At 59.8% G+C, this 26112-nt stretch overlaps 2 protein-coding genes across 3 annotated transcripts in view; one reads left to right on the plus strand and one right to left on the minus strand.

Moving 5' to 3' along the window:
* Positions 1-3212: 3212 nt before the first annotated feature.
* On the plus strand, positions 3213-6424 carry CSTB (cystatin B). Its single transcript, XM_045902383.3, has 3 exons — positions 3213-3376; positions 5777-5878; positions 6058-6424. The coding sequence occupies exons 1-3, from the start codon at positions 3311-3313 to the stop codon at positions 6184-6186; spliced, it is 297 nt and encodes a 98-aa protein (XP_045758339.1). The 5' UTR covers positions 3213-3310; the 3' UTR covers positions 6187-6424.
* A 4257-nt stretch (positions 6425-10681) lies between these two features.
* The window catches only part of PDXK (pyridoxal kinase), a 32534-nt gene continuing 17103 nt past the window's right edge, over positions 10682-26112 (minus strand). The window contains exons 3-12 of one of the 2 annotated variants that reach the window (XM_054504076.2): positions 25466-25570; positions 24800-24883; positions 23623-23669; positions 22868-22953; positions 21848-21893; positions 18866-18977; positions 18230-18366; positions 16504-16570; positions 12146-12202; positions 10682-10992 (exon numbers count right to left, since the gene is read on the minus strand). In XM_054504076.2, the coding sequence (XP_054360051.1) occupies positions 10985-10992; positions 12146-12202; positions 16504-16570; positions 18230-18366; positions 18866-18977; positions 21848-21893; positions 22868-22953; positions 23623-23669; positions 24800-24883; positions 25466-25570 (749 nt within the window). In that variant the 3' untranslated portion in view covers positions 10682-10984. Of the gene's footprint in view, positions 10993-12145; positions 12203-13468; positions 16230-16503; positions 16571-18229; positions 18367-18865; positions 18978-21847; positions 21894-22867; positions 22954-23622; positions 23670-24799; positions 24884-25465; positions 25571-26112 lie in introns of those variants that run through there. The other variant, XM_054504075.2, reaches the window with a different exon arrangement.

A 26112-nucleotide genomic window follows, 5' to 3' on the forward strand; every position in this document is an offset into this window, starting at 1 on the left:
CTCCGGGAGCAGGCGTGTGGATCACCTGCCTAAGAGCACAAAGAGGAAAGCAAAGGAGGTGAGCATCTTGCTGAGGAAGAAAGAAGCCTGAGATGCTGAGAAAAAAACCCCTCGCCTTCCGCATGCCGGGAAAATCAGAGGCTTCACAGGCAGGGCTTCACAGATCTCAGGCTGAAGTGATATCGAAGGCCCTGGAGTGGCTCTAGGACTCCAGGTGCGGAGACATGATATTTGGTCTTTTTCTCTGGCTCCAGCAAGATGAGAACCCGGGGCATCAAGGAATGAGAGATAAATGTCAGCCTTTTCCAGGGCCTTTGGATAGAAAAAGTGATGCTAATTATGGGAGAGATTTACGTTAGTGTACGAATTAGAGACAGTCGTAGTAATAACACTATCAGCTCGCCCTGGGGCTCGGATGCTGTCCCGAACATTTCACACTGATTAACTCATTTACTACTTAAACTCAAAACCCTGTGAGATTGCGTCTGAGTATTATCCGCACAGAGAGGGCCAGAGATGTTCGGCAACTAGTCCTATGCCACACAGCGGGTACAAGGGAGACCTGCATCTGCACTCGAGCATTTGGCCTCCAGAGCCTGCTCCCTGTGGCTGCTCGTAAGCATCCGTGGGGACCCAGACCTGCAGCGGTAAGAAAACCCTGGCTTCTGACAGCAGCACCAGAGACCCACCACACATAGGGTCAGTGGCCAGACCAGAGAACTCTGACCCACAACCTCTGTAAGAACCATCTGGAAGCCAGACCGCGGCCACAGGCCTCCGCAGCCCCACCCCTGGACTAGTCCGGAGTCGGCCGTGACTGCCACCTTCTCTTCCCCTCCGAACTCAGGACATCCGGAGAAAATCGAATACGCCCCTGAAATCAATCCCACAGGATGCCCAGCTTGTAGCGAGCCCACCCACAGACTCCACAGAGCACGCCTGAGTCTTCCTTTTCTTCCATGACAAGCTGTCCCCCACCCCTGCCTGCTGTGAGTCTCTGCCAAACCCCAGCGCTGGTGGGGGCCCCCTTGCTGCACCAGCTCTGAATAAGCAGGCTTTGCTTGCTCTCCTTTGGGTTCGCTTTGCTTATTTCCCCGGGTGTAGCCTTGTAGCCTCCTATCTGTAAAATGTCAGCACATGAGGAGCGGGGTCCAGCAGGGAGAGAGCGCGTGAGACCTGAGGAGGCATCTGTTATAAAATAAAATTCAGGGGCGCCTGGGTGGCTCAGTCGTTAAGCATCTGCCTTCGGCTCAGGTCGTGATCCCAGGGTCCTGGGATCGAGCCCCGCATCGGGCCCCCTGCTCCGTGGGAAGCCTGCTTCTCCCTCTCCCACTCCCTCTGCTTGTGTTCCCTCTCTGCTGTCTCTCTCTCTGTCAAATAAATTTTAAAAATCTAAAAAAAAAAAAAAAGAAGAAAGAAGGAAAGATGATTTCAGGTAAGGTCACCTTCCCTCAGGGGGAACAGCAGGGATCTGATCCTGCAGATTCCCTCCTCTTCCTTTGGGGGAGGAACAGGGCCCAAGGGACCAGGTACCTCCTTGGTGGCCACCAGAACATTCCTCACTGGCCAGTTAGGACTACATTTCTGGGGGAGGTTGGCACTGGGGAAGGGTGTGGTTAGGTTAGGGATGAAGTCCTGGCTTGGTGACTTGGCCTAAGTGGCTCCGTTCTGGGCCTGCTGGTTTTCTTTTTAACACATTGCAAGATGGAGCAAAGGATGGATGGAGGGATGAGAGGAGGGAGAGGTGGGCAAAGCCCACTGAGCTGCAGGACATGACAAGACCAGAGAATTGCCTTCCTTTCCTCATCTTGGCAATTATTTTCTGATGCTTTGTTTCCCACATAGAGGAGTTTTCCATTTTTATGGAGTCAAATCCGACTCACTCACACATTTACGCAATTGTGAACAGGTTGTGGGATTTCCCCTTCCCAGCTCCCCAGGGCTCAGCCACCCCTGACCTCCCACCCTTCCTGAACTTACAAACCAGGCTTTGCCCCTGGCAGGTACCAGAAAGCCTTGTCTCCCACACACCTGCTCGCCGGGGCTCTGTGTTGGGCCCACCAGCAGCTAAAGGTGGGCCTGCTCCTGCAGGGTCAGCACCCAGTGAGAGGGGAGGCCAGCGACAGCTGATGGGTGGGTCACCGGCAGCCGGGGCCTGGACCTTTCTAAAGACCAGTCCTGTCCAGACAGCTCCTAGCATGGGCCCTACCCCTGCCCTGAATAAAGTGTGGGACCTTCCCTGGGTGGTGGAATCTGTCTAATCCTAACCCAAATCCTGCCCTAACCTAGCCCTTCCCAAATGCCCTCGCTCTGACCACACCTCCCCCAGCCGGGCCGAAGCCTTGGGAGCCATCTCCTCCCCATGTCCGGGGCAGTTTCATGTCTCCTCTGTTCACACAGGCCAACTCTCCACCGTGCCTCTGAGTCACATGCTGGTGACTGATGTCCAGTGTGGCTGGCACAAGTGGGGTGTTGGGCCAGGCCTTGCAGATGAGCGAGGCAGGGTGGTTGAATGCATAGGGGGGTGAGGCAGGGCAGGGCCTGATCCTGGCCTCTGGGATTCCGTGACAGCCTCCTGCCCCTGTGCCCAGCTCCTCCAGGTCCTGGCTGGGCACAGGCCCCTCTCCCCTGCCCTCCGGCAGCTCTTATCTCAGGTCCTGCTCACCACTTGCCTGTGGCCCACCCCCTGCCCCACCCCATCGCTGCGTCCAGCCCTGCACAGGATGAGACTCCAGACCGTCCCCTGAACAACCCACCCCCACCGCCACGTGGGGCCTGACCCCAACTGTCCCCTGCAGTGGGGACACTCCGCCCCGACCGGCCAGAGAAAGACGAAACCAAAGCCACAGTGCGGGGACCCCCCTACAGCACGCGACCACTGGTCCCCAGACGGTGCGGGCAGTGAGGGCCCCAGGTGCTCGCCCGCCCCGCGCGCGCCCAGCGGAGGGGACTGCGACCATCCTCCGCCCGGGCCCTGCGCCGCCATCCCTCGGGCCTAGCCCCGCCCCGCCCCGCCCCGGCCCCGCCCCCCCGTCCTCGGCCCCGCCCCCGCCCCGAGCCACGTGACCGCCGCCCCCTTTAAGCAGAGCGGACACCTGGGCGCTGGGCGTTGCTCCGCCCGCCGCCGCCATCCCTCGGGCCTAGCCCCGCCCCGCCCTCGGCCCCGCCCCCGCGCCGGCCCTCGGCCCCGCCCCCGCGCCGAGCCACGTGACCGCCGCCCCCTTTAAGCGGAGCGGACACCTGGGCGCTGGGCGTTGCTCCGCCCGCCGCTCCTCCTCCGCTCGTCGCTCCTCTTCCGTCCGCCGCCAGCATGATGTGCGGGGCGCCCACCGCCTCGCAGCCCGCCACGGCCGAGACCCAGGCCATCGCCGACCAGGTAGGCGGGAGCGGGCGGGGCCCGCGGGGGCCAGCCTGGGGTCGCCTCCCAGAGCGCCTTCCAGCCGCCGGGCGCCGGGCCGGCCCGCCTGGGTTCCAGCTCCACGACCGCAGCAGGTGGCGGCGCGCGGGGCACGGGCGGGCTGCGGGTCGGGGCCGCGAAGGCCCGGGTCCGGAGCGGGGAGGAGGCCTGGGGCCCCTGCCGCCGCCCTGGGCCCGCTGCGCCGGGCGGCCCCGGCCTGGCCCGAGTGGCTCCGCCATCCGACCGCCGTGAAGGGCGGTGACTCAGCCCCACGAGACCTGTGAAAATGAGGAATTTGCCGCGACTGCTGGGCGAGCCCCGACTGGGCCGCGGCTCCGGGCTCTTCCCCGCAGCCTGGGCTGGAGGGCCCTGCCCTTCCTCGCCGCTCCTGCTCTTCCGCGACTAGGAAATTCCTCACTTGCCTGCGGAGTGCTGAACGTGTGTAGGGTCGTTTGCTGTTGACCACTGGAAAGTGACCTGGCGCAGTGGTGTTGCTGCTGGGGGAAACCGAGGCGGCCAGCCCATCTGCTGGCAGGTCTCCAGGAGGAGAGGCAGGGACGCCACCTCCGGCACGTTTGTACTGACTCCTTAGGGGAGCACTCTGGGCTGCACGCAAGAGTAGCCCTCTGGGACTGACCGGCTTCGAGGACATTCTGTACCCGCGCCAGTCAATGACAGGCGCCTGCCAGTCCTGTACTGGGGCCTTCCCTGGTCCTCTGCCCCCGCCCGATCCCCTGAAGGCTGCTAACCGACCTCCGGCCCCCTCTTGGTCCCGCTGGGCACCAGTGTCCATGAGCGGCCCTTCTGCAGCAGGGCCCAGGCCTGGCCACACTGCCTGTCGCACCACCTCTGTCGGGGTGTCCTTACCATCCCTTGCCTGCAGCCCGAGGCTTTCCTGCCTCCAGTCCCGAAGCCAGCGAAGGGAGAGGTGATTCCTTTCCCAGCCCCCGGGGCCGTCCTGAGGGTGTCGCTCAGCCCCCCACACCCCAAGCCCCTAGTTTTGTAAACTGCGAAGTCCGTTCCGCGCAGACCTAGCATGGCGCTTGCACGAAGAAGGGGGGCTCCAGGTGAGTCTTGAGACGCAGGTAGGCGCTGGCCCCGGGGAGACAGGCAGGTGCCACCGTGACGACGGGCAGTGACACGGAGAGAGCATGGCCGGCCTTCTCCCTACCTGGCTGCCGGAGTCCAGCCTTCTGTCCGTTCTCCCCAGCAGGGGCGCCTCCCTGAAGGCCACACAGGCAGCCTTTTGACTCACTGTGTGTAGGGTGGGGACCCGCCCCTGGCCTCCCAGGAACGAGCCTGCCTCCTGCAGCCAGTGTAACAGAAACCTCGAACCCTCTGGAACCAGCCCCGTCCCTCCCTCACGAAGCCTGCACACTGCAGTGCCTACTGTCGACCCCGGGAGGAACTCTTAGACTAGATGAGATTTTAAAAAAAGAGACAAGCCTGTATTCCTATGCCCTAAAGATGCTCAGTTCCTAAAAGGCCAAGACCTTGGAAAACAGGATTGACCCAAAAGTAGGAATACTATTTGACATTGAAGACGAGGATCAGCTTCTGCCCAGAGGCTCTGCATCTGGAAGAAATCCTCTCAAAATGCAGCAAAGTGCTTTTTACTGCGAAGCCCTGTGTCTGCTGCATCCCATGTTAAGGGAGACATGCAGGAACAGCCCAGTAGCGCCCACAGCAGGGAAACAGTGAAGAGAATTGGGGCACACCTATATGACGGAAGAGTACCTTTAAACTGAATGTAAAATCTAGTTTAAAATTTTGAAAATGATTTCCTTCTCAATTTTAAGAGTAAAAAATTATATAGCCTTTCAAACAAACCGTTCAAGTGTTAAGACTGAAAACAGGTTGTAAATTGGCATATAGTACAGTAATGGTAAAAATACATATTTTTTAAAGATTTTATTTATTAGAGAGAGCGTGTGCACACAAAAGCAAGGGGGAGGAGCAGAGGGAGAGGGAGAAGCAGACTCCCCGCTGAACAGGGAGCCCGATGCGGGGCTTGATCCCAGGACCCCAGGATCATGACCCGAGGCAAAGGCAGACGCTTCACCGACAGAGCCACCCAGGTGCCCCGTAATGGTGACAATATTAAAATATCCCATGATATTCCTAGAACAGGAAGGGCCAGTGATCTACTGAAATAGGACCATGGAAACTGGTAGATTGAAGGCATTGTTTTCTGCGCTTTATGGGGAGAGCTAAGAGTTTAATGCGTCCCTCCGCTATAAAGAACAATCAGGTTACAGAAAGGCTGTAAAGGGTAACACAGGAATCCAGTGTGTAGCATTTCACATGAGAAATAGACTGTGTGAGCACCTCTCGCAGGAGCGAAGCCACTAAGGTTCTCCGTTCTGTCCCCTCCCCAAGGTGAAGCCCCAGCTGGAAGAACAGGAAAATAAAAAGTATGCTACCTTTAAGGCTGTGGAATTCAGGAGCCAGGTGGTCGCAGGGATGAACTACTTCATCAAGGTGAGGGTCAGCCACGGGTGGTGGGTGGCCGGGAGGGTGGCGAGCAGGAAGCTGATGACCCGAAGGGATCCCCCTACCCCTATCCAGGGCCTTTGTCATGCAGGCTGGCCCAGCAGGGGCACGTGGGGTCACAGGGCCTGCCTGCCCCTCACTCGCCTTACCCCCTTCCATCTCTCCAGGTTCAAGTTGACGATGATGAGTTTGTGCACCTTCGAGTATTTCGAAGTCTCCCGCACGAAAACAAGCCCGTGGCCTTGTCCAGCTATCAGACCAACAAAGCCAGGCATGACGAGTTGGCGTATTTCTAGTTCCCACCCTGAATAGGGCTCGTCCATGTGGTTCTGTCCTCTGTGAACGTGTCTGGGATCAAAAGTAAATGTCGTTTCTACACGGGGCCACTTGGGGGGGGATGTCACCACCTCTTTTGTGACTCTGTTCCTGACTTTCAGCGGGAGAGACAAAGTCAACACAGTCACTGATCTTAATTACTTTCAAAGAGGGCTTATATTCTCTTTAAATCCATATTTTTAAATGTTTACGAACTTACTCCTTTGTTTGGGTGTTTTCTTTGACCTGAAACCATAATCACATACAGGAGCGTCGGGAGGTGAAGGGACGTGTTTATGCGGTGGTTTTAGAGCTACTGGCTGCTGTGCAGGGGGGGCCCCTCCTGGGTCACGCGCTGGCCGCAGCTGGCCAGCCCCCGCCCTCCCCCTGCAGAGCTGCGCCCCGGGGGAGTTGCCCAAGGTCCCAGTGAGTGGGCGGAGGACCCGGGATTCCAGGAGCCTGTGTTCCAGCCACGGCTACCCACACTCATGCCTTGACTCCATCCTGTCTCCAGGCCTAGTTTCCCCCATAAAAATGGAAGGATTTGGGTAAATCTGATTCTAGACCCTTAGCTCCAGGGTACTTGGACGCATTCACACACCGCCTTACACTCTGTAGAAATACACAGATGTGTGCGCAACAGGCTGTAACATTTCAGGTAACAGAGGTGGGCGTGCAGAAGAGTCAGTCGGCCTCGCTGAGCATCAGCCTCCTGCAGAGTCTCTTGAACTTCTGCTCTGAGCTGCGTGTGCTGGTACAGTGGAGCACCTGGGCAACGGCACATCTCCAGTTCTCAGCAGAGGGTTCCCTGCATCAGTGACGTCAGTCCTGTGCTTGGTTTGCCCTGTGTCTGCGTTTCATAAGCAAAGGGCACAAAGTTACTGTTATCGGGAGAGGGAGGACTGGTGAGGTGTCTGTGGTTCAGGTCGTGGCAGAAGGTTGTTCTCGAGGGTTCAAGTTGGTCTCGGATTCCCAGACCTCTTTGTGTCTGCGGCGTGGGGCACGTCGAGCTGGCTCTGCGGCTGCAGGATCGGGCTGTCTGGATCTCGAGGGAAGGAAGGGTGCGCTAGGGCAGCGTGGTGAGCAAACAGCTTCGAAGCTTTGAAGAACACCCTAATACGAGCTGTGTGCGTCCTAGTTGCTGTCCTTGAACTAGAATAAAGAGCTTTCCTAACAGGCTCTTATTCTTGGCAGTCAAGCAATTTTGCATTGAAATGAAGATTGAGCATATTTTGCAACTCAGCATGGGGACAGTAATCCAGAGCTGGTTTGGGGGACATACGCTCTTCCATCTGCCCCCTGGTCCCTCAGTGCAGGGACCACCACGGGGCTCCTGTCCATGTCTCCCTACGACAGGACTTTTCTCTAGTTCTGCAACTCACCCACCAGGTAGCCCTTCGTGCCAGGCTGGTGATGCCCCCCCCAACCTGGCCCCTCACTGAGCCCTCCTCCATTCACCCCTGGGAGTACCATCTGTTCCTCCAGGACCAAGAAGACTGTGAAAGGGACCCAGCCCACTGCTGAGTGTCACAGACCCCGGTGCTCAAGCTCCCCAGGTGGGAACGAGCCCCCCTGGGCCAGCAGGTGGGCACCTTTCCCAGCTGCCCTCAGGTGAGCTTCCTCTCCTCCGCCCAGAATTCTCGGCGAATGTCACTTTTCCCAAGGCCTGACCCTGCATCTCCCCCCCCGGGCCGGACAGGTCAGTGCACTCTGCCAGCCCTGGTTGTGCCCTTCCAGGGGGCCCCCGGCTTCCTCACCAGCTCAGAGGAGCAGACCCCACCACACCCGGTCTCTAACTGCTCCTGGCACACGGTGCCTGCGGAAAGCACAGTCAGCTGACTCAGATGAGATCAGGTGCACATCGGCCTGGAGATAGAGGAACAAGTAACTGATGTCACTCATGCACTGGACACAATCATCGGTGTGGGTAATCTGTCACCACCAGGTGGGGTGCCTAGGAGACTCTCACTGAGCTGCTTGGAAGTGGCATTCATGCATTTTCTGTCCTTGCAAAAGCAGGCACATGGCTCCAGCAGACAAGGGCTAGAAAAAAATGAGAATTCTAAAGGAACATATGAATTCCTCTATAGTCCAGGTCTGGACAAAGGCTTTTAATCTGCAACTCCAATTACAGACTTGGAGAACGTATTTGTAACTTATTAAGGGTTAACACTGCTAATGTATAAAGAACTCTTAAAAGTGGGGAGAAAAGGATGAAAAATCCTATTGTAAAATAATCAAAGACCTGAACACAATCACAATTATTAAAATGCCCATGTAACACTTTTTTTAAAAGATTGATTGATTTGAGAGAGAGCCCACAGAGGGAGAGGGAAAGGGAGCAGCAGGGAGCCTGATGCGGGGCTCGATCCCAGGACCCCGGGATCATGACCCGACACGGCAGGCAGATGCTTCATCGACGAGCCCCCCAGGCGCCCCTCCACGTGACAGTCTTCATGAGAGAAGAGCAGAGTGAAACCGCGCTGAGGCCGTCTCCGTCCTGCTCCCCTGACAAATGTCCAGAAGCCTGTAACCCCCCCAGTGGGCTGGGAATGCAAACAGGTGCTGGCCCTGTGCGGGAACTGGTGGCCTCTCGGGTACACAGGCACACGGCCTTCCAGCTGGCGCCCCCGCTGCACGGGGACCACGAGCACAGAGTTGGCAGCAGCTGGCAGGCAGGTGGTTGGCAAGTGACCACATGATGGAGGAGGGGACTCCTCATCTGATTCAGGGCTTCCTGTCACTGTACCGTACCCAGCTCACCTTTGCAGGCCCCGGGCCTCCCTAGCCTGTCCATCCCAACCTGCCCTGGCCTCCGCTGCGGCAGCTCCGGCACCAATGTCCAGCCCGGTGGGACCCACACCCGCCCTGGGGCGAGGCAGCACTCCTCCAAAGCCCAGGGGTGCCCACCCCTGTGGGGTGGACTTCGACCCACTGGAGAAGATGGGAGACCTGGAAGCCCAGCAGGCCGCCTGGCCAGCTAGGTCACACCCCATCGGGCATCTTCTCTCCCTGCCTTGTCCCTTTTTCTGTCCTCACCTGCCAGCCTGGGATGGCACCCCCCCCTCCATACTACTGTGCTCAAGAGTGGGACTAGGCTAGGCTCTTTTCTGGGAACCCAGTCTGGGAAAGCCCTAGGTGGTGTGGTCTCCAGGCTGGCCTTCCCAACCCCCCCAGGGGAAGCCCGAACCAGGAATCCTCCCGATGGTTGAGGTTTGATAGCCACGCGTGGTCCTCTGCTGGATCTTCCATGCAGAGCCTCGGAGAGACAGGTGACTGTGTGAGGACCCAGGTACCTCACACCCCCTAGGACGCAGAGGGCTGAAGTGGGTCCCCCCCGAGGATGGCCCCGAACCTGTGGATGTTACCTTACTTGGCAAGGGGACATTTCAGATGTGATTAAGCCAAGGGTCTTGCGTTGGAGCGGTGATCCTGGACTCTCTGGGGGGCCCAATGTCATCCTAGGGTCCTTAGAAGAGGAGGCAGGGGTCAGAGTCAGATCAGAGAGGCTACACTGCTGGCTGTGATGTGGGGGGCCACGAGCCAGGAATGTAGCCCCTCTAGAAGCTGGAAAAGGCAGGGAGTACATTCTCCCCGGAGCCTCTAGGAGGAAGCAGCCCTGCCCGCCTATCTTGACCTGTCTGCCCTCCGCGCTGGGCGTGCGTCAGCGTTGCTCTAAGGCCCTGCATCTGTGGAAGTGAGTTACACCAGCCACACACAGTCGTCCACCAGGAGGGCCTTGCGGGCCCGCGAAGGGGCATGGGAGAGTCCGCAGTGGGTTCGAGAGGTGGAGTGTGACATTCCAGACATAAAGCGATTCCCATGTCCTCTCCCACCCTCCTCCGCCTCTCTGGCAGGCGAGGAGCCTGGTGTTCCTGGAGACTGCCTGCGGATTTATTCACAAAGGTGTGGGTGACTCACAGTGGGAGCTCGGTACCTGCCCGGCCAGTATGACCAGCACCGTCACCACCCAGGGGTGAGGGAATTGAAACCCAGGCACTGGAACCCAGAAGGAGCAGTGACACACATCAGTGGCTAAAGCCGGTTCTCCGAGTCTGGCCTGGAGGGGCTGGGGAAAGGGAGTCGCACCCTCCCCGGCACCCCTGCCCTCAGGCAGAGCTCACAGGCCAGGAGTCCCACCCTCCCCAGCAACCCTGCCCTCAGGCAGAGCTCACAGGCCAGGAGTCCCACCCTCCCCAGCACCCCTGCCCTCAGGTGGAGCTCACAGGCCAGCCCCCAGGGCACAGAGCAGATGAGAGAGGAGACCTGGGCCTCAGAGCGGGGGTAAGGTCGGGTCCCTCGGGCAGGCTCATTCCTTTAAGAGGGGGGCACGTTCAGGGCCTCACTCCCATGCGTCTCAGCAATAAGCACTGCGGGGCGGGCGGGCGGGCTGTCCGGGGGGCGAGGGGCTTCAGGTACTAGGGGATAATTAACGGGGAGTTCCTCACAGGAAAATAAATCACTGCACTGCAAAACCATCATCAGAAAGAGATTTATTTGTGGATAATCATGAGTCAATAGCACACAGACACGGACCTTACAGTGCTGGTAGGGACTTTATTAACATCCTACACGCACAGGAGGTAGGGCTGGAGACCCCGGGGCTGCCCAAACCACCCCCTGGACCTCAGAGACCCCCCCCTCCCTCTCCCACACAGCAGCCGCCGCCACCATCTGAGTTCATTTCCAGGAAGGCCCAGGCCAGCGCTGGTCAGGCTCGGAGTCAGCGCCTCGGTCCTCCTGTCCGTCCAGTTTTGCCATCATTGGCCAAAATCCCAACTAAAATTCTAAATTAGAAAGTATGTAGCTGTACAGTCAAAAGCATTCAAAACGCCATCCACACACTCCTCATCCTTGGGGGCTGGATGTTGTACATGAGGGACTCACCTCCCGCTCCTAAGAGTAACATCTACGCTGCCAGTCAGGACAATGGTCCCAGGTATTTTGTGGGGGGTCTATAGTCTTGCTGCGCATTTTGCTTCCCCTCTGTTCTCTGGGATATGCTGAAGGCTGAGACCAGGCCCAACTTTCCATTTCTTTCCCTGGACAATTACCCTCCTCGTGCCAGGAGCTGGGTCCCACGTGAGAAAGTAAACAAAGTGGCTTTGAAGCCAGGGACCTTGTTCCACAGCTCAGAACAGTGTGGGCGGCAGGGGGGACCCCAGCTCCCTCCCCAGACTGCCCGGCTCTGCAGAGCATGCGGCCCAGAGGTTTAGGGTGGCAGGCTGCCCTCTCCGTTCCTCAGCTCAATTCTGCCAGGCGAAGGGCAGGGACCCTTGCTCTCTGGCTTCACGGGCAACCTGCAGGACAGTGAGTGACGCCCTGGCCAGTTAAGTGGCCCACAGCCTCAGGAAGGCCTTTCCCACCAGAATGGGCTTCCGGATGGAGAAGGTGGAAACCTGCCCCATACTGGTGTGGGGCCAAGGGCGGAGAGGAGCTGCAGTTGACCTCGTTCACCCCCACTCAAAGTTCATTGGCAGCTGGGGCTCAGAGTTCAGGGCTCTGCTGGTCTCCGACAGTGGGAAAGGTTTTAAAACATGTTTACCCTGCCAGAATTTTAAAAGAAAATTCTGGGAAGAACTTTCTGTTAATCCAAAGTTTGGAAATATTCTCTAAGTCGCAACTAAAGACACTCATCAAATTCTGTCTTAAGCAAAGGAACACATTGTGTCGTTTGTGAGACAATGATTAATCAGCATCGGCACACAGTAAAACCAACGGTTTTGTACTGAGAACCACCTGCACAAGTCCGCAGGGAGACATGCGCCCTAGCAGCCTGGCATTTTAGGAACCTGGCCAGCCCGCTGCAAGCACAGCCCCTGGGGAGCAGACCCCAAGACCGGGCTCCAGTCACTGGAGACTTGTGCACTACTGAAGCGCCCCCAGAGGGGTGGGGAGGTGTGCAAGCACAGAGGTGGGGCCCAGACCCTGCTTACTCACCCCCTGCCGGCAGAGGCTGCAAGTGCAGGGCTGGATTCTGCAACCATAGTGAGCGCTCTATAATATAAACACACGTGGGTTCAGGACACTTCTCCCCTGCACAGACCCTCCGACTGCTCGACTGCCCGTGCCACGAAGTGACCACAGCACAGACACACACGTGCGCACACCAGCTCTGTGGCCACATGTGTGCAGGCATTTGATCACTGTGCCCTGTGCTTCGGGGGTCCAGCCTGACCAGCGACCTCGGGGCAGAAATGAAGTAGGAGGTCTCCTGGGGGGGTGTCGTCCCTCCAGACCAACCAGGCCCAAGCGCGAGGCTTCCGGGCTTGGGGCAGTGGACCTGGCCTCCCAGAGCTGCCCGCCCAGGGATGGGGGTCCTTCTGAGTGCCCAGCCAGCTCATACATCTACTGTGCTCCCTCTATGAACACACAGGACCTGGCTCTGTAGGGAATTGTCAGTGCAAAGAGCTGCATGGGTGAGTGACAGGATGAGAAGGGAGGCCCCCTGCAGCCTGGCAGCGGGAGGTGGCATGCAGTGAACACTGGTGGGCTCCACAGCCATGCCCCTCTGGTGGGCCGAGTCTGGGGGCCACACGGCTCCCACCCAGACTCAGACGGCGAGGACCATACTCACAGCGTCCTGCTCTGCGCATGATCCCCTCTGCCCACTCAAACTTCCTTCCCCGATTTCTGGCCCAGGCAAGTGCTGGGGTGGGGGGTTCCTGTCGAAACCCCGTCCCACGGGAGACGTGCTTAAGGGACGCCCAAGCAACCGGGTGGGGGGCAGACAAGGAAGACAGGGACTCCCGGCTCTTCTGGTGTGGGAATACAGGGTGCTCACAGGGGGCCTCTGATTCAGGAAGATGTAGACCCGAAGCCCCAGGCAAGTGGTCCCATCAAAGGGCAGGATGGGTAAGGAGAGGGCGTGCTCATGGTGCCAATCCAGCAGTCAGAATGCTGTCACCTCCTTTACTGTACATTTCATCTGGGAGTGAACATGAGGTCAAGCAAGGAGGTATGGCGGAGTCAGGAGTGGCCTCAGGACACCCAGTGATGCCAGGGCCCAGCCGCCTGGCCCTGCTCCCCCCCCCGCCTCCTCCCCAGAGGCAAGGATTCACCCTGCCCTCCATCTCCAGCACACAGCATTACTTTTCCTGCATGATGGAGGTGGGAGGGGATCGTACATCTGCACTGAGGACTCAGGCATCATGGTGCAGGCAGCGCGCTCTGGCCTCCGGCCGAACATGAAAAGCACCCTCCACTTATTCATTAGGGCACTTTCGCCAAAACACACTCAGTCCACTGAATAATTAGACGGTGTTTTAAAAACTGGTTACAGCAAGTTTAAGAACAGGACAACAAAGCATCATTTGTATCATCGCTGACATATATTACAAAAATAATGCAGATTAACACGGTTACCTTAGCAGAACTTGACAATGATTTGAAAATGGTTTTTAAAAAAGGATATTTTGTAATTCATCTTTAAGGTCACAGAAGCTTTGAAAAACTATTGAAATCTGTACTCTGGTCATAAGCGGGCGATTAAGGACCAATACATCTCTCATCTCAAAATATATAATTATTACTTTGCATGTTACTAAACTATGGAAAGTAGAAACAAAGATTAATTCTAATTTGGACCCAACCTGTATAAAAAAACCACTGCTAATGACCACGGTGGACTCCTGGGTGGGAAATTCTAAGCACTGACAAGCCAGGGCCTCTATGTACACAGAGAACTGAGCCTAGGATCGCATGGGCTCAGCGGCAGCACGGGACACACACACATTGCTGGGAGCTGGAGGGTTGGACAGTCTCCCACAGAAGCTCCCAGGACCCTGGGATCATGACCTGAGCCGAAGGCAGACGCTTAACAGCTGAGCCACCCAGGTGCCCCTGAATGTTTCTACAGGAGCCCCACACTCTGCAGAGGCTCTCAGGACGCCCGGTTCCCGCTGCCGATGCAGAGGGCTCGACACCACCTCTCCCAGTGCTTGGGGCTTCACAATCAGAGGAGACAGAGGAAAACGTCCTGGATCCCGCCAGAAAGTTCACGATGTGACAGGAAGCTTTACGGGTGGAATAATCATCCTACATATAGTAAAGGGAAGTAAAGGAACTGAGTGGAACACAAAGGCTAAGCCTCTGAAATAAAAGATAAAGAACAGGGAGTCAAACAGTGTTTGCGGGGTGTGCCCCATGGCCGCCGGACACACACAGTGAGCCCTTCCGCCCTACACCAATAGCTCCGGGGAGGCTTTTCCGTCATCCCACTGCGGAGACACACATTTAGATTCCTTCCCATCTTACCCTTGCTCTCGATATTAAAAAAGAGAGGGACAAACTTGCTGGCTGGTGGCATGGCCGTCTCCCCAGCTCTGCTTGGCAGTGACAGGCGGCCAGTCTCTGCCCCAGGGCTAACCGGAGCCCGGTCCTCAGAACCCGGACACAGGACAGGGACACAGATATCCTGACCTGCACCCGCCGTGGGAGCCACGAACCACTGACCCTGTGCACAGGCTGTTGGGCCCTAATGCGTAAGTTAAGACACTCAGGATGTGGACGGATTGGGAAGAAAGAAAGTGGATGGAACAACACGGAGACCAGCGTTTCTTGGTTTCAGGGAGTCTTCATCGGAGTGAAGAACACAGCACTGAGGAGGTGGCAGTGGTTCCGGAGGCCACGGGGAACTGCCGCAGAAGGGGGGTGCGGGCTGCAGGACAGGACCTGCACGTGGGACATACGCAAGGGGCTCCCCGGGGAGGGCTTGCTTTCCCAGGGGCCGCCATCTGACCCCCATCCTGCAGGCTGTGAGCTTCCGGGAGAGGTGGACCTCTGTACCCCCCGAGTGGGGATGGGGGCTCGGGGGCCGGTGCTGAGCGCCGGGAGGCAGGCTGAGTCTTCAGGATGGGCGCCACTCCCTGCTTGCAGCCACACCTGGGGTCCCCAAACTTCTGGGCAAGGTGGGGCCAGAGGGGTCGCCCCAGCAGTGGACAACCAGCCTGGTGTCAAGGCCTAGGTTGTGGCCTCTGCCAGAGGCATCTGGGAGCTGCTCCTCTGGCACTCTGCCCTGGCCCCTCCCTGAGGTGCAGACACCCTCTCCTGTGAGGGGCGGGGGCCGCTGCAGCTGGCTTTTCGAGGGGCCTCTTGCTTCCTGGCTTCCGACTGGCACAGAATGCAGAACCGAGCAGGGAGGGGCAGGTATCCCCCGCTGCCCCCCCGTACCCATCTCTGCACCGGCACCATGGCTGGATTCATCTGTTCCCGGCAACGGGGGCAAACACAGTGCGTACTCGACCTGCTGTGCCACAAACTAGGGAACACAATGTGCTAGTCCTCCTACAAGCTGTCCTTGACCCACGGGACTTTTCCTCATCTCCATCACGTCACCCAGCAGGTCCCTGGGCCCACGGATGGGCATGACACATGCAGACCAGCCTGAATGTTCAGGGTCCTGGAAAGGTGCCCCCCAGCATGACTGCACAGTGCCTGGGTGTGCCGGGCCAGCTGCTGTCAATCTGTCCCCGCAGGGAAACCCTCCCTGGTGACCTACCCAACAGCTAAGTGACAAACAAAATGTCTGAAGTGGGAGCAGAGAGGGTCAGGTCAGAAAGACAACACAGAGATTTGGCATAATTCTTCCAGACGCAAATGGTTAAAACCCAAGTCTTCCTTGGGGACACACAGAACCCGGGCTTCCCCAGCCCCAGCCCACTCGGGACGGGACACACCACGCCCCAACAGTAGAGCCGCGGGGAGCTGCATTCCTCAAATTAGATTTCTGTGATTGCTTTGTTACTTCTGAAAAGCACGACCAGCACGTTTTCACAATAAGACCAGTTGATGCTGGACACTCATGAACGAAAAAAAGACCAAGTTTCAGTCACAGCTCTAAGGCAGACGCTACATGTTCACAGGACAAGGGAGACACCACACGCCGTGCACTGGGGTGCGGAACACGGGCCTCACAGCACTGTGGCCTGGACCACGATCTCCGGGTTCTCGATGTCCTTTTTGCTCTGGACCATCCTCAGCTCCAGCTGCGCCGGGCTGGGCTTCAGCCCTCCCACTGCCTGGGCTACAGGACAAAACGTCAATGACAGGGACAGAGCAGAAGCTGCCCCGACGTTCCTCCCCCCTTCCCTTGCCTGAGCCCTGACAGCCCACACCACCTCTGGAGTTCCCACCCCGGGCTCACACCCCACAGGCTGGCCCTGCCCCTGCGCGAAGGCCAGCGGTGGCAGCAGGAGCCTCAGAGACCCCGCTACCAGCACCAGAGCTGTCTCCCCCCTCCCCCCCGCCGCTCTAAGTGCCAGCCACCTCACGCACCCTTGGCCCTCTCCAGGAGGTACCTTTTGCACATTTGATGGTCCGCTGCAGAACGTGGTGCATGGCAGACACGGTCTTCTCACAGGCCACCTGTGGGGAAGGGGGGCACAGGGATACACACACCTTGTGGCTCCCCCATTCCCATGATGCCCAGAGTCCGCATAGGGTCTTCTGCGTCCACAGCACTGTCTCCACCCAAGTCACCAGGGCACTGGCTTTACCATCACATGCTCCCCACCCTGGGACGGCTCACCACAAAGATCCTGGGAGAGCTGGGAAAATGCCTGCGTACTAAAATTAACCGCCTCCCTCTGGCCCGTGTACTCTGGGGAAGGGCTGAGACTTAGGACCTGTCGATATCGTCAGGCGTGCAGTAGGTGCTTAATACAAGTGTTTCTGGAATGAAGTAGTTGTAAAGACTCTACACGGAAAAGAGCTCCTACCCCAGAGTTGGCCAAAGTCATTGCTTGTTGGCGTCTCAAAGTCAAAGACTCAGGGCTTATCAGGAGCTGGGGAAGTGACTGGAACGCCCTCCCACCCAATTCCGGACCCAGGGCTGTGCTGAACCTGGATTTAGCCTCAGGCAGCCCAGCAGCAAGGCCTCCACTGGGCACCAGCTGGCCAAGGTGCCCTGTACCAGACGGAACGCCCACGGCTGCCAACTAAAACAGCAGGTCTGTGCTCACCCTCATCCCTGGGTGTCGGGGGCCAGGGGGCACCGGCCAGGACACAGCACATTAGGGCTTCACATCACAGCACCTGTCCCTGAGCCCTGTAGGCAAGAGTGGCTGGGCTCTGCCCAAGCCCTGTGTGTCACAAGTGGGACTGATGTGATACGGAGGGCATGTGCCTGCCCCCGGGGGGAGACAGGGCCCCTCCTGGTGTCCAATAAAGACAGCTTTCGGGGAACCCACTTCCAGATCCCAACTCGAAGTTCCTCCTTCCTCCAGTGGACCCAACACAGATGAGGCATGCTTTCTCTCTTAACCACCCCTCACAGCTGCCCCTCCTATGCACATTCCAGAGATAGGGGCCTCCTCCTCTGCCACCACAGTATGCAAAGAGGGGCCCAACAGCTGGGGTGGCCTTTTGCACAGCGGGTCTCCAGTTCTGTGGTTCTAACAATGCTGAAGAAAGACACAGCATGACTGGTGTCATAAAGCAACTATACTGCATGCAGTGCAGAAAGAGGCAGAGAATGCGGCTGTCACTCCTGAGCTTCACGATGGAACACACGGGAAAGACCCCCGACACCCCATACCCCAATTTACCAGATCAGTAGCAACTGCTCCCCTTGTCCAGCAATGCCTGCGCAAAATGGCTTTCTCTGTATACACATGCATTTGTGGACTTTTACACACAATGTGGGAAATGGGGGGAGAGATGGACACACAGACAACTGCTAGCAAGAGATGAGCGTCTTTGCAAGTCTGAATTCGGAGCCCTGTCCCTCATCCCTCCGAGGGGGCTCCCAGCCTCTGAGTCTATTGAGTCACTGGGGCAATGACATTTCAGGGCAAACGTTGACTGGGCTGCTCTCCTGGGAGATGCTCCCAGTTACAGACTCACTGAGGCCACAATGACCCCTCTCAGGCCTTGGCTCACAGCCCCGGGACTTCGTCTGGCTCAGGACTGCCCCGTAGCCGGACCCGGCCAACTCCAGCATGGTGTACGCAGTCCTGCTGTTTAAGCCCCTGCAGCACCCAGATCGTCCCTGCTGGAGGCAGGGAGGGGGCTCATCCTGCTGACCTTGAGGTTGTTGGGATGTTTGTGCGTCCACGCCAGGAGCATGGCGGCGAAGAGGTCCCCGGTGCCCACAAAGACTGCATCGACCTTGTGCATCTCCATGCGGATGCGTTCTGTCACCACAGAGCCATCGGGGTTCCCTGGAGAAGAGCACGGCCAGTGGGCCCTAAGACCCTGGGCCAGTGGAGGACTGGGAACCGGCCCGCCCCCGTCCCCACTTCTCCCCTGCACGGTGGCAAGGAGGGCCACTGTTGCCTCTCAGGGGCTCACTGGGACGGACGCCCCATCCCCAGGAAGAGCGTGGATACTGGAACCCCCAGCAGGATGGCCTGGGGGGACCAGCACCTGGCACGGGATGCAGAGGGAGCCCAGGGCAGGAGGAGTAATGAGGGCGCGGAGAGCCACAGGGACGGTGGACCTACTCAAATGGGGGTGTGTGTGCAGGGGTGCATGGGGGTGTGGGGGGTGCTCGCCCACAGACACAGACGGAGTGGTGAGAAGGCCGCGTGCCCTCTGGGGCTGTGAGTGTGACCCCGACCTCGTGTGTCCTGTTGGCACCGGGCAGAAAACACCAACTCAGGGGCATCTACGCGATTAAGGATCGCGGCGGGAGGCCCCACAGGCCCTCCCAGCACTTACGGATCCTCTGGCTCCCCAGCGCAATCAGGTAGTCCCCGCCCCTCGGGGAGAGCAGGTTGGAGCTGGTGATGACCACCGTGTCAGGGCCCATGGCGTGCAGCTCGTCCATGACCTGCCAGGGCACAGGGGGGCATCAGCCACATCTTGGCCACCTTTGCCAGGGCTCCCAGCTGCCCGAGCAGCCAGGCACCGGCGGCCCTTGCGCCAAGAACGCACGAGAACGGCCTGGCTTCACGGGGCGGAGGCCAGACGCCCTGAACGTGGGCAACCAGCCCGCGCGAGCGGAGCGGCAGCTCGTCCGTGGGAGCCGCGCGCCCGGCGCCCCTGCCCGAGGCCTGAAGCCGGGCCCGCCGGGCCCCACCCCCGCCGCACCCGCACTCGGAGGAGGGGCCAAGCCCGCGCGCCGGGCTGTCCTTCCAGCTGGCTCCACGCAGCCCATCGCGCGCTCCAGAACACAGGCCTGGGACGAAACCCCCGCTGGGTACCCCGGGGCTCCGGAGAGTGCAGCCTAGCCAGAGGGCCGCTCACCTCCGGGAAGGGGGCCAGGCCGCCCGCCCGCCCGCCCGCCCGCCGGGGGCCGCCCTGCGCCCCGAAAGGCTCTCGGGCGGACGCCCAAGCGGCCGAAGCGGCCCATGCGTCCGGGCTTTCTGCTCCCGGCCCGGGCGGGCCCCCGCGTCAGCCCACGCGGCGGCGCCCCGACGCTCCTCGGCCCTGGGCCTAGGAGCCGGGGAGTCGCGCGGCGGCGCCCGCCCTCCAAGCGGCTCTCCCGTCACGGCTGGCGGAGGGCCCGTCGCCTGGGGCGGCAGCTCCGGCCGCACGCTCCGCTCCGAGCCCCGCGCAGGCCGCCGGGGGCAGCCCTGTTCCCTGCGCACGCGGGGGGACACGCTCCACGGCCCCTCGGCCCCTCGGCCCGCCGCGCCCCTGACTGGGCCTGCCGGGCGGACCTGCCCCCTGCCGGAGCGAGCCCACCGCTGTGAGGGGGCCCAGCCATGGACGGCGGAGGGCCCTGCTGCGCCGGACCCCGCGGCCGCTCGGGCGCGCGGCCAGGAACCGCATCTACGGCTCCACCACAGACGGGCTACAAGTGCCGTGGGGGAGGCTGAGAGGAGCTTCCAAGAAGAAACCTCACCTGCCTCACTTGCAGACGGCCTCTCCCGTCAGCGGGCCCCGCGGCGGGTCCCGGATGTGCCCGCCTGGCCTCTCCCGCGGCTCCCGGATGTGCCCGCCTGGCCTCTCCCGCGGCTCCCGGATGTGCCCGCCTGGCCTCTCCCGCGGGTCCCGGATGTGCCCTTCTGCCCTCTCCCGCGGCTCCCGGATGTGCCCGCCTGGCCTCTCCCGCGGCTCCCGGATGTGCCCGCCTGGCCTCTCCCGCGGCTCCCGGATGTGCCCTTCTGGCCTCTCCCGCGGGTCCCGGATGTGCCCTTCTGGCCTCTCCCGCGGGTCCCGGATGTGCCCGCCTGGCCTCTCCCGCGGGTCCCGGATGTGCCCGCCTGGCCTCTCCCGCGGGTCCCGGATGTGCCCTTCTGCCCTCTCCCGCGGGTCCCGGATGTGCCCGCCTGGCCTCTCCCGCGGCTCCCGGATGTGCCCTTCTGGCCTCTCCCGCGGGTCCCGGATGTGCCCTTCTGCCCTCTCCCGCGGGTCCCGGATGTGCCCGCCTGGCCTCTCCCGCGGCTCCCGGATGTGCCCTTCTGGCCTCTCCCGCGGGTCCCGGATGTGCCCTTCTGCCCTCTCCCGCGGGTCCCGGATGTGCCCGCCTGGCCTCTCCCGCGGCTCCCGGATGTGCCCTTCTGGCCTCTCCCGCGGGTCCCGGATGTGCCCTTCTGCCCTCTCCCGCGGCTCCCGGATGTGCCCTTCTGCCCTCTCCCGCGGGTCCCGGATGTGCCCGCCTGGCCTCTCCCGCGGCTCCCGGATGTGCCCGCCTGGCCTCTCCCGCGGCTCCCGGATGTGCCCGCCTGGCCTCTCCCGCGGCTCCCGGATGTGCCCGCCTGGCCTCTCCCGCGGCTCCCGGATGTGCCCGGCCTGGCCTCTCCCGTCAGCGGGCCCCGCGGCGGGTCCCGGATGTGCCCGCCCGGCCCCCAAAGGTGCAAGACAGCACCTTGTGATAAGCCTCTTCGTGCACACACAGACACCTGCACCCGTGTGCCCAGCAGCGCACCACCGCACATACGTACACGTGCACACACCAACACCCCGACGTGCCAGCCGCGCACACGCCCTCTTGCTGGTCTCTGCTGGACCCCGCCTGGCACAGACGGTTTCTGGGCCCGTCTTCTCTGTCTACACTGGCTGGGGCGATGGCACGCTCGTCCGGAGGGCGGGCCTCCCGTGCACACACACAGGTCACGGTGCGCGGGACTCACGGCACCGGAACTGCTGCAACCCTCGGCCCACAGCCTTGGAGCGTCTCCTGTTTCCTGCTTTGGAAACAGGGTCTGCGCAGATGCAAGCAGGTCAGGACGCGCTCACCAGCACGGGCCTGGATCCGATCTGCCCCGCGTCCTCAGAAAGAGAGGGGGACACAGACGCACCAACGGGAGGCCACTTAAGACAGAGGCAGAGCCTGGCGATGGGTCTACAAACCCAGGGACGCCAGAAGCTGGGAGGCAGGCAAGGAACGGTTCCTCCGCACTGACTTAGGCCGAGGACGGTCCCACCGACGCCCTGATGTCGGACTCCTGGCCCCCGGGGCCACAGAGAAGACACTTCTGTTCTCATATGCTGGTCTGTGGCACTCTGTTACGGCTGCCCCAGGAAGCCCCCCTCCAGGCACCTGCTATGAGCAGAGCAGGCAGCGGGTCAGCCCAGACCCGGACGCACGTTAGAGGTGCAGGTGCCCCACACGGGGGCCCCACGGAATTTACAACACATCCCTCAGCCCCTGCTGGCCAGCGGGGTGCCCATCCCCCCCCAAGGGCATATAGCTGTCCCCTCCCCACCACGCCCGGTGCCACTTGTCCCATGCCAGGCCTCTGGAGGTCTTACCGCTAACGCTTCTTCTTGACTGTGGATCTTCCTGCCGCTCAGTAACCTGTAAGACAGGTGAGCACAGGTGAGACCCTGAATCTCTGGGTCCTGCTGGAAACATCCCCAGAGCTACTGTGGCACTGGTAACCCGCTCCCATCCCGCAGGAGCTCAGTGTCTGCTGGCCATCACAGACCTGGTCGCCACCGCGACGTGGCTAAGGACCAGCCAAGAGTGAAATCTAGCCACAGCAAGGGACAGCAGCACATGGCCCCTCAGTGGCCCATGAGAGTGACCAACATCCACTGAAAGTCAAAATGCAAAATGCAAACTGCAAATGGTTAACATACCGCTCTCACACAGGTCCACCAAGGGTCCTCGGGGTGAGCTGCCATCCTCCAGGATGGACGGGCCAGGTCGAGGACCCCAGGTCCCTAGGAGTCCAGGCACCCCACCCACCCCTCCTTCAAAAGGCAGCCTCAGAGACAGGGGGGACCCCACTGATGGCCCAAGAAACTGCACTGTGGCAGAGATGAACCCATGTCGACACTCAGTTACGCACCCCACGGCACCAGGTACTGCTCATTACCCACCCCTACCCCCCGCACTGGTTCTTCATCAGGGGGCCCCGCAGTCCAAGAAGAGCCCTCTGAAGCTCGCTACCACGAGGGCCCAGCTGACTCCTTTTAATCCCATGTAGAGATTTGGGATGTGGATTTTGGAGTACCAGGATGGTCCCCTGCACCAGCTGGCATGGGCTCTCCAACCCGTGGCCTGTGTCACCCACGTGTGCCCTCAGCTCCTCCACTTTCTGTCCCCAAAGGCTCTTGCTGCTCAGGAAAATGGCTAGGCGTCAGCACGATCACAGGACTTGGGGTGAAATGACCACCTGCTGCTGTTGTCGGGCCAGGGCACCCTTAGGCAGAATGGCCTGTCCCCCACCCTGCTGCCAGATCTCTGCTCGGCTCTGAGGCAGGGCCTTCCTGACCGGCAAGCCCCGGGAGGAGGTCTGAAAGCTTCAGTGGTTTCAGATTACTTACTCAGCCTCAAACTGGTTGGGGGTTATAATGTCTGCAACCGGCACAACCTTCTCTTTGTAAACGGGAAGGAGATCCTCTGGAACGTACTGAAGGAAAGGGGCGACAAGGGACATAGGCTGACGCACACAGAGGAGAGCATGTTTGCCGGGGAGCCCCGTGGTCCAGGTGGGGGCCCGCAACAGGGGCGCTGCGCAGCCAGCATGGGCTGACCCCCGCCAACCCTCCCGGTCTAGGTCTCTCTGGGAGCCATGGGGTGATCCTTGCCGCTGGATTTCCGCCTTCCTCACTGGATGGCGTCCCCTGCTCTACATGACGTCAGGGGCGGGAAGCTACGGCCCGTCTGCTCTTATGTGGTTGGGGGGAAGGTAAAAAAATAACATTTGTGACACTGAAGTTATAGGAAATTCAAATTTCAGTGTCCATATGTAAAATTTTATTAGGGAATGGCCATGTCTGTTCCTTTGCGAACTGTGGCTTTTTTTTTTTTTCTTGAAAATTTTATTTTTAAGTCATCTCTACACCCAACATGGGGCTCGAACTCATGACCCTGAGATCAAGAGCCGCACACTGCTCCACCAACTGAGCCAGCCAGATGCCCGGGGCTGCTTTTTGATACAGCGGATCGTAGGGCCCCAAATATCTGCTCTCTGGTGCTTTACAGGAAACCCCGTCTGCCAACCCTTACTTCAAGGTGAGGATGACACAGGACGTGTGCAGTGTCCTATGTGTGGAAGCACACGCATGAAATCACTAACCATGGAGCCTTGGCCATTCCATTCGTCACCCATCACCGGGTCGCACACTGCGGAGACACAAAGGGCATCTATTAACAATCGCTGCACCCAACAGGATGAGGGCCCTTAACATTTCTTTTCCTTGTTAAATTTCACGTATGCAGCTAAGAGCGTGGGAAAAGCACCTCCTACCTTCAGTCGCCTTGTCACTTGGCGTTCTGCGTTTTGTCGTCCGAGACGACTGAGTGCTCTGATTTCTATCTGACCATCATTTGCACCTTTTTTGAGAGAGGGACACAGAAGAGCAGTCCCATTCGCTCCTCCTGGTTGAGGCCAGTGTCGCCTGTCCCCATACAAGCTCGTTCCCTTTGGGCAGTGGGCCGCAGTGTGGGACCTGGCATCAGGCCAGCTGAGGGTGGGGACTGGCCTCTACACCTGGGACACCTGCACCCCAGGGAAGGCCCAGTCTGCATGGCTGAAGTGACAAGAACACGCAGGTGCTGCACAGAGCCTCTGATGGAAGGGGCTGCACAACGCCCCCCAAACCCGGCTCCTGCTCTCGATGGTGGGGCCCCCACGTCAGGCCACTGGAGTTCCCTCCTGGATGTAGGAAGTGTCACATACGTGGGAGGGCCCTGCAGAGCCCTGAATGTGCACGTCTGAGTCCCAGGGGGAAAGAGTAACCCGAATCTTCCATGTCTCTTAGCAGGAGAGGCCTTTGGGTGGCAGACACCCTAGGGGCTGGTGTGGCCGCCTGGAGCTAGGGACAGACAGGCCTGGCACGTGCCTCAGCCTCGCCCTCCACGGCTGGGCCCCACCTGGCATGTCCACCCTCACTAGACAGGCCCCACCCGGGACATCCACACCCTCCGCCACCCTCTCTAGGACCAACAGTGGCCACACACACCCCAACCGCAGGGTCTGGCCTCTCCAGCCTTCACATGTGGACACAGGTTACCACACGTATGCAACCCACTTCTCTTTAACTGTCCCCACAGACGCCAGGGTCACTGTGAAGACATCCTGAAGCCTTTCCAGAGCCCTGAAAGCACACACCCCTGCACGCCCAGCACATTCAAAGCGTACAGGCTGGGGGAGGTAGAATGGGAAGGAGGGGCGCCAGAAGGAAGGAGGCCAAGCCACCCATGCAAGGGCCGCAGGTCCACCCTGACCGAGGAGGTGATGGCCCAGCACCCACCATACACCAGCTTGGAGTTCTGCTTCTTCAGCTCCTGCACGATGTCCACCACTGAGGCCAGGAAGGACTTGTCCCTCATGTAACCTTTGGGAGGGAAATCCGGGCAACCCTCATAAACCAGAAGGCTCACAGCAACTGACCACACCCAAGGAGAAAGCGCCACCAAAACCATTCTGCTCCAGAGAACGGTGGGCAGGGCACAAAGTGTCCCCAATGTCTGTAGTCATTGAGGGGACACCAGGCATTTCCCAAAAGTGTTAAGTGAATGGAAGAAGCTGTGAGTGAGAGGTGTACAAGGAACACTTTCCCTATTGTCTCTTCCATTTTCAATAAGCGTGTTCCCTTCTAACTACGTAGATAAATACAAATACATATTTTTACCATAAACTTAACTAAGGAACCAAGGCAGCAGGTGACCGTAGGTGGCTGACCTAGGTGTTTTCATCCCCATGTGTCCCCCACATGGTCCCAGTAGTGTGGTCCCCAGCATGACCCATCTGAGTGAGCACCATGTGGCCGGGACCCCCAAGGTCCTGCTATGGGGGCCTGGCAGTCACTCGGGTGGCAAAGGCCATCCGTCCTTGAAGGAGGCCGGGACCAGGGCCGAGCCCAGCCCCCGCTAGAGCGAGGCACACAGGGACCAGCACCCAGCTCCCGCGGACTCACCCGTGAGCACGTAGTCATATTTATTCACGCTGTTCAGCTTCAGCCCCTCGTAGAGCTCGTGGAGCTCATCTGAGTTCAGCACTTGACCCTTCCAGTGTGCATAGCCTGTGGGGAGAGCAGAACGTTCAGGCCCTTGACACCCAACGGCCCACCGCGGCCCAATCGCTCGATGACGCCAGGGGACAGTGCTCTCCCCGGGGGCTGATGCAAGGCCCGAGATGCCGTGCTTCAGCGGCTCCCTGCCCTGACACCATCAGCCTCAGAGAACCCCCCCAAACACCCCTGGCTCGTATGCCCCCGGAGTTCTTACTGCTGACACCAGGGGTCCCCCTCCCACCGCCCACACTCTCCGGAGCCGATCCGGCACCACAAGGACGGTCAGCTCTCCAAGCTGGCATGCTGACACACTAGACGCAGCTGTGTGCCTTCTCCCTGAATTGTGGGGTGCGTGGGGTGTGTGGGAGGCTCACTCTGCCAATCTCTGCTGTGCACATACCCCATCCGGGCCAAACGCCCAGTAGGCAGGGCCCGTCACGTCCCGCCACCCCAGCCCCGCAAGACTCAGCTGCAAGTGGAGCCAGTCTTGGGTCAAGCTCTGACCAAGAGCCAGATGTGACCTGGGTTCTCAGCCCTACCAGGTGCCCAGG

This window comes from Mirounga angustirostris, unplaced genomic scaffold (genome assembly GCF_029215605.1).
Source record: "Mirounga angustirostris isolate CCGP_5_RB_7025 unplaced genomic scaffold, mMirAng1.0.hap1 SCAF_1, whole genome shotgun sequence".
Taxonomy (NCBI): Eukaryota; Metazoa; Chordata; class Mammalia; order Carnivora; family Phocidae; genus Mirounga; species Mirounga angustirostris.

Bases quoted from the DNA above. Each gene is read 5' to 3' on its own strand.
- CSTB (XM_045902383.3), top strand. From the start codon at position 3,311: ATGATGTGCGGGGCGCCCACCGCCTCGCAGCCCGCCACGGCCGAGACC. The intron at 3,377-5,776 runs GTAGGCGGGAGC...CCCCTCCCCAAG, and splicing joins CCCAGGCCATCGCCGACCAG to GTGAAGCCCCAGCTGGAAGA. The intron at 5,879-6,057 runs GTGAGGGTCAGC...CCATCTCTCCAG, and splicing joins GGATGAACTACTTCATCAAG to GTTCAAGTTGACGATGATGA.